General features: G+C 58.4%; 1 protein-coding gene across 1 annotated transcript in view; it reads left to right on the forward strand.

The window, feature by feature from the left end:
* Positions 1 to 4,454: 4,454 nt before the first annotated feature.
* PAIP2B (poly(A) binding protein interacting protein 2B) overlaps positions 4,455 to 7,469 on the forward strand; it is a gene marked incomplete at its 3' end in the record, with an annotated part of 4,807 nt that continues 1,792 nt past the window's right edge. Inside the window, exon 1 of the mRNA XM_009320886.1 lies at positions 4,455 to 4,609. Coding sequence (XP_009319161.1) covers positions 4,463 to 4,609 — 147 coding nt within the window. The remainder of the gene's footprint in view (positions 4,610 to 7,469) is intronic.

Here is a 7,469-nt window from a genome sequence, read left to right on the forward strand (position 1 = left end):
GCATCCGCTGGCTCCTGCACCCTGCCTCCCGCTTCTCCCCCTCGGCTTTGAAGGGCAGGGAACGCTGACGGCCCTGCAGTGAGCTCGGCAGCAGGGCCAGACGATGCCCAGCCTTGTGCCTGGACCGCGGCGCTGTCTCTGCGCAGCGGCGGAGGGGCTAAGAGACACGTCCACACAGAAACGTGGGGTTTTTTTCCTCCAAAAAAAGCGTGGGACGCTTTTTTTTCCTCCGAAAAAAAGCCCGTCCTCTGTAGATGCCGTCGGCGTTGGGACGGTGGTATTGTGCTGGCACCTTCCTGTGCGAGCCGCGCTGATTAGTTTGCCCTCGGAGGTCTCGGTCACTTGTGCCAGTTTGCCTCGGTGACTTATTTCCAGGCTAATGGAGCCGGGACCGCCTGGTAGCCCCAGCTGGGGTCAGGTCCCGTGAAATCTGTAGCCTTTAAGCATCACCCAAATACCAAACGGGGGCCGAATTACTGTTTCCCAGCTCCTGTTGTCCAGTACCTTTTCCAAGGGAGACCTACCTTGCCAGGCTGCTCTTCCAGCCCCAGGCGAGTATGGGAGCAGTAAGAATGACGAAGATGTTTGTAAAGGCTGGCGGGGACCTCTCGGGCTGCCTCCCTGCCTTGCAGGCAGCCGCACGGCGTAGCTCCTCGGGATTCGCCGTCCTCCGCATCAGGGCGTGCGGCTCTCGGGAGGTGGTTTGTGTGCTCTGGATGTGTTTTCTGAGCTCTCAGTCCCCAGGTTGACGATTGCTTTTCTTTTTTTTTTTTCTTTTTTTGGATCTACTTAATTTTCCAGGGGAAGGGAGACACAAATCCAAGCAGCCTCCATTATAAGAAAGCAGATTTTGGTATTTATTTTAGTTTTAATGGAGAGCCCCGGCTCAGAGCAGTAAGCTTGCTGCAGCGCCTCAGCAATATATCAAAATCACCCTGGCGCTGTGCGTACTTGGTAGAGCGTCAACAGGCCGACAGTTACAGCGCTGCTCCAGTGACTCAGATAAATAGCACGCAGACCAAAACATACATTGAGCCTGGCTCGGCCAGACTGGAAAATGCACCCTTGGAAGGCGCTTTCCCAGGCGGGGATGGCTCCGCGCGGCCGGGGCTGCTGCGAGGGGCTGCTGGCATCCTCCGAGCGCCGGCTGGTGGGGGAAGACCGTGACCTTGGGTCCTTGAGACCCAGCTGTGAAAAATGGGAGATAAAAAAAAAAACCACTTTGGCTGGGTTTTTGGGTTTGTTTTTGGGTTTTTTCTTTTTCCCCTTTTGTGTTTGGGTCTGCCGAAGCGGTGCATCACGTAGGCCGCTCCTGTGCCGTCGCTGTCTGTGTGTGTACCTCTGCCCCTGGGTACCCGCTGCCCTTCGCGCCGTACCGGCCGCTGCAGAAGGGCTCCCGTCTCGCTCCGTGACGCTGGCCTCTCCGAGCTGGGGATCCCGGCCTCTCCGTCTGCCCCTTAGGGGATGGTGGAAGCCGAAATCGGGAAGCCGAGCTCGGCCGGCATCCCCGCACCCTGCCCGCCCCACGGGAGCCCTTCAGGTCGCTCCAGGCACTGAGGTGGGACGTGTGGATGGCCGAGGGGCTGCAGGCTCTGCAGGGACATTGGGATGCCGGCAGCGCTCAGGGCCGCTCTGCTGTTACGATCTGTTTGTGCTGAGAGCTGCTGCCTTTGCTGCTCCCCGTCCGCCTGAAAAACCTGTCCTGCCGACGGGAACGGCGATGAAAGTCCTGCTGCTTGCCTTATAAACCTGGGAGGGAAACCAGACACAAGCCATCCTTTCATGTCTCTGCTCCCAAACCACAGCACGCCGCCCTCCTCGCCGCGCCGGGCCAGCCGCCCTCCTCTGCCTCTCCTCCTCCCGCAGCTCCCCACGGCCGTGCCGCAGGCCCCCGGGCCCCCACGCCAAACACTCGGGGGGGGTCTAGCATCACAAGGGACGCTGCTCATAGTTCTGAAGCAACAATAGCCCACAGCTTCACTCAGATATAATGTGAAAAGCCATAGAAATGAATATGTTCAAAGACTTTGTCAAATCTATAAAGCTGTATGGGGGAAAAAAAAAAAACAAAACAAACATAAAACCCATAAAATTAAACATTGGAAAAACCTTCCCTCCTCCACTCGTGCTGCTTCTCCAGCTAAACTGTTCTCTGCAGTGGCTGGTACGGAGCCGCTGGGCCCAGCACAGGCACCTCGCTTCGTCTCTTGACAGCGGCTGCCTGATCTGCAGCAGGGCAGCGGGAGGGCTTTCGGTTCGACCCAGCACCGACCCTGCCTGTCTGCGCGGAGGACCCGGCTCCGGACCCTGTACGTAAGCAGTGAACCCCGCCGGCTCCTCAAAACTCGTGCGTCCTTGAGCTCCGGGCTCTGCCTGTGCAAACATCTCTGCTGGCGGCGAGAGGAGCGGGCAGGGAAGGAGGGAGAGCTCCCCCGTCCAAACCTTTCGTGCCTTTTCGCTTGCTTTGCGGCTCTGTTCCCCTTCCCGCCTGCCCTGCGACTCTCCCCTGCCAGACTTGAGCTGTCTGTCGTCAATAAGTCTCGTTGATCACGGGAGAGCCGCCGTGTTGGCTTTGGCGCGGTTTACGTTTCCATGCTTGGTTCGGAGCCGTTCTTGCTTCTCTGCAGATAACAAAGGCTGCTTCAGTGTGGCCTGGTGCTGCGTCCCGAGGCTGCAGGCAGCCTGAGGGCCTTGCTGCTCTTCCTTTTCCCTTTTTTTTTTCTTTTCTTTTCCCCCTTTTTTCTTCGCCCAGGAGCAGCTGTGTTAAAGCTGTGCCGCTCCTGGGGACCCGAGAGTGTCGGTACCCAAGGGCTGCGCACCTTTGTTGTCGATGGCATTGCTTTTTGGAGAGCAACGTGGGACAGCTGTCGTGTACTTGCCTGTGCTTCAGATTCCTCCCCGAAATAAGAATAATCTGCTTGGCCCCTACAGCAGGCTGCATTTAAGGAGTAACTTAAAGGAGTAACTTTAAGGGGGGCTGCTGGCATGCAGATCTGAGGGCAGCTGTGCCCCGGGTGGAGACAGAAGAGCCCGGGCTCCGGCAGGGACGTTGCTTGCTCTCACAGCCTTGCAGGGGCTCGTGGAGACTCCGAGAGGTCGTCTAATCCGCCTTCGTGTTCCTCAAGCAGGATTAGGCACACCTGGACCCCCCCCCGGTGCCCATCGCTAACCGTTCCCTGAAGCTTTTGGGGCGAGGCTTGTCCCCCTGCAAAGGGTATTAGTTCCCATCATCGCTAGTGGTCTCCCCGACCTCCTTCCCCTTCCAAATCCAGTTTCTACTGCTGCAAAAACGGAAAACCCCTCTGTATCCACAAGGACAAAAGACTGATTTTTCTGCAACCTCCTTCTGTACCTGAAGGGCTTAGAGTAGTATAGAATATTTCAGCTGGAAGGGACCTACGACGGTCATCTGGTCCCGCTGGCCGTTGTGTGGGGTTCCCCGGCTCTCGTCCTCCTCGCGACCAAAGCAGCCCTCTCCTGCCACCCGTCCCACGAAGCCGTGTTTTCCAGCCCCTGCCCGCGCGGGATGCCCTCCAGCTCGTCCCTGCGCCCCGGTGCCGCGCTGGAGCTGGACGCAGCTCAGCTCCAGATAAAGCCTTTACCGGGGGAGGGTGAAACGTACAGCTGGGATGCCGTTACGTGACGTTTGGACGTTTTTCAGCAGGGTCGTGCTGGCCTTCGTCCGCGTTTCGCTATTGAATTATTGTCTCATTTATGTCTGTGTGTCCCTCTGTCTGTCTGTTCCCGGGAGCCTTTCGGAAGGCGGGTTTTGGGACTCCCTAAGGTTTGTCTTGCTTCAGGCCGTGCTCCTGGGACTCTGAATGCCTGCTTTAGAAAAAGGCAGCCTTCATGTCGCAAACCAACAGGCTTTTGCGAAATGCCCTCTAAAAATAAAGAAATTACGGCAGAGATAAAGGGACACGAGCTGGCGTGCATATGTTCTGCCAAAAAATTCAGTATTTTGGGGTAGGGGGCAATCTGCCTCTGTGGTGTTGATACGCTGACTGCAGTGATAACCCAGTTGTCGTCTTCTGGTGTATTTTGTGGCAGATTTAAAATAAATCGGATGGATGGATGGGGTTTGGGGTGCCGGTGCCTCTCCAAGCCCTGTTCACAACTTCTCCAGGAGCTGCTGGTCAGGTCACCCGTTGCTCTAAGCCCGGACCAAGTATGTTCAGACTATCCCTGATGGGTCAAAACCGTGGAAAAACAAACGCTGCCCCTGCCAGGGAGGTGTAGTGCTGCTTGCAGGGCTTTCGAGGAGAGAAGAGGCGGCGGGAATAGCGCCGTGCCTTGAACAAAGCAGCCTGGAAGCAGCAGGTTCTTGCGCGGGAAGCCTGAGCTGTCACCCATCAGCGTGGCCAGCGTCCATCTGGGAGCTGGGCGGCCAGCATGGGTTTTTTGGGGCACAGGGGTCCCCGGCAGCTCCCTCACCCCCTTGTTTCTCTTCGCAGACTCAGTAATGATGAATGGCTCCGACCTCGCCAGTACGACGGCGTCCAGTCCCAAATCCAAAGAGGACCAAGTAGTGAATGGCCACGATGAAAAGGAAAACAACCCCTTTGCAGAGTACATGTGGATGGAGAACGAAGAAGACTTCAACAGACAGGTAAGACCGGGAGGGTGGTTGCCAGCTCCGCGTTTTTGTGGCTAAAATTGAGGTGAGGGTAGAGGAGAGGGAAAGGTGCCCTTTGATGGGCACCATGAAGTGCGGTGGGTCACAGCCGGCGCGGGCCCTGCACGGAGATGGTGGCTCTCGGCTCAAGGGAAGAGTCATCCTGTTTATGTTGGATCTGCCTGTAAGGACACGGGATGGATAAAGTCGGAAAAAAAACCCCTCACGATGCCTTTGAGCCTCTCACATCTTTCTCAGAGGGACAGTGACGGCACCGTCGTCGTCTCCTCTGCTTTGCTGTGATAACAGAGACCTTCGCTTTCCGCGTGCTCAGCTGGAAGGAGAGGACCAGCATAAAAATCAGTGCTCAAAATTTGAGAGCATTTGTAGCCTGGCTATCTCAGCAATGAGTTCCTGCAGTTAGTGCCTCTCATTTCGGGTAGGAGTCTCCATTTCAGTGGAAACGGTCCCAAACACGCTTGGAGCAGCCAGACCACTTGGTAGGAGCCTTGGCCACCAGATGCTGCGTCCAAAATGGCCAGCTAAGCTCTCGAGAGCTTCTGGTAGATCGTGGTGGGCTTTGAACAGCTCTTGCTTGTGGAATAACGACGCGACCCCGCGAGCTGGAGCAGAGGGAGCAGCCGCACAGCGTCCTCCTCGCGCTTCTGCTTTGGGTCTTCATCCAAATGCCAGGGCGGCAGGGACGAGCTTGCTGGAGGCTCGCTGGTCCCTCCTGCCATCATCCCAGTAGCTGGAAACAAGTCGGCCGGCTTGAACTGGCCGAGGAAGGAGCCTGCCCCTTCAGCTGGCTGAGCTGTGCTACCGGCAGGGAACCTGAAGGCCCCTGGACACTTGCCCCCTCCCCGAAACGTCCCCACGAGCGTGGCCAAGCACCAGACTCCCATCACCGGGGTGTCAGGAGGCCGGCAGGGAGGGACCGCCCGAGCTGCGGGCAGGCCGGGCGGAGGGATTTCACGTCCCCACCGCACTCCCGGTCACCAAAGGAGGATTTCATCAGCTTTACTGGTGTTCTGGGCAGAAAATCTCCATATGGTAATACTTAAGTCTTGTTCCCACAGGAGGAAACTGCAGCCGCCCGCTGACAGTAACTCCTGGTGAGCGTGCAGCAGCAGCAGCCTTCTGCCGCCCCGCACCACGTTAGCAACTGTTAGCGGGGCTGTGACTCAAAGCTTTTTGTTTTTTTAGGCGGCAGCTGGCCCCCACAAGCAGCTGTGCTGATGGAAATGTGCTAGATTAATTAGCTAATGTTTGTAAAGCGCCGTCTTGATTAAAAGCCTGATGAAGGCAAAGTGCAAAGCAAGCCGTACTGCAGCTCCCTGCCGGAGGGAGCGTCCCGGGGCGGAGGAGCGGCGGCCGAGGCAAGGCGGAGGGGAGCGTGTGCAGGCGGAGGGAGATGGTGGAAGGAGGAAAACGGAGCCAAGACCTCAGGGCTTCCCTGTGTTGGGCACCGTGTCGCCGAGATACTCGCCCGTGCTCTCCTGGCCTGCCGGCCCTCGCTTCTGCACTTCAGCTCCCCAGCGATGCCCTGGGAGCTCAGCCCTTCGTCCAGCTCCTGGTGGAATGCTGCTCGGGGGGAAAACGGTTCGTACGGAAGCTGGAGTCACTCTTTCAGGGCTTTGAATTCCATGTGTCTGCTGGTGGGGCACCGGCCGGGGTAGGGAGAGCTGTCCTGCGCCAGGATCTTTGTCCGTCGGAAGGCAGCGCTCCTGGAAGAAGCCATCCTCGGGCCGGCACGGGTGCTCGTGGGGCTTGGCTTGGGACGCTGCGCCTCGTGCCTCTCGTCTGGCTCCGTTCTGCTGCCTGGCCGGAGTCGCTCCCGGAGAGGATGAGACGCCGGCGATGGGGGCCACGGGGTGGGGGACAGCAGGCACATCCCTTTCAATGGCGATGGTGGCTTCTGCCGCCTTCACGTGCAAGCCCCGGTGGCTTGGGGCTGCTGTTAAGACCTTGGGGCTGAATCTTCCCCCAGACCCACTTTCTCTTCCATCTTCCTCAGCTTTCTGAAGCCACGCTGCTTCCTTGCCCCCCCCGCCCCTGCAAGGGTTTCTGCCGCCCGGGCACTGAGCAGGGGGAACAGGCAGGTGTTTTCAGAAACCCACGAGCTCCTTGGCACGCTCCTCCCTTATTTACGCTAGCGACGTTCCCTTTCCCATGGAGCCAGCACATCCCAGAGGGCAAAAAGGGAGTGGTGGGCTCTTGTGCTGAGAAGAAACTGTGCTGACAGCAGGTGAGGTTGGTGCAGAAGAGCCTGGGGCAGGAGGTGACAGAGCTGCATTAAATACCACAAGAAGCCAAAGAAGAGCCCTGAGCCGGTACTAAACCCTTTCTCTCCTGGTTCAGGACGTCACGATGCGGTGCAAAGGAGTTCGTGGTTTCTGGCTAGAGGGGGTAGCAGGTGGGTACAGGTGCGAGCGTGTCCAGCATCTCTCCCTCCCTGTCCCTCGGTCCGGGACCGACGTCGTCACCGCGTCCCCGGCGCGCAGCCGGCGCTGGCCCCGATGGCCGGTTGCGTGCACCGAAAAGGCTCCGGCGTGGGAAGGGAAACGGGGTGCTGCTGGGCTGCGGTTAGAGTACGGCCGGCAGCACCGAGGCTCGGAGGAGAGGGAATATCCACCTGGGTTTGAAGTGTCGCGAGATGCACAAAGCTCTGGGCTCTCTCCGTCCGGTGCCCTGGAGAAGTGCAGGATCCCCGGGCAGTCGTCGCCATCGTCGCCTGCCGGGGCGAGCCAGCAGTCCTGGGGTGGTTGGTCGTCGCCGTCGTCGCCTGCCGGGGCGAGCCAGCAGTCCTGGGGTGGTTGGTTTGTGGTTTTTTTTTTTTTTTTTTTAAATTCCT

The sequence above is a fragment of the Pygoscelis adeliae genome, unplaced genomic scaffold, assembly GCF_000699105.1.
Source record: "Pygoscelis adeliae isolate BGI_AS28 unplaced genomic scaffold, ASM69910v1 Scaffold273, whole genome shotgun sequence".
Lineage (NCBI taxonomy): Eukaryota > Metazoa > Chordata > Aves > Sphenisciformes > Spheniscidae > Pygoscelis > Pygoscelis adeliae.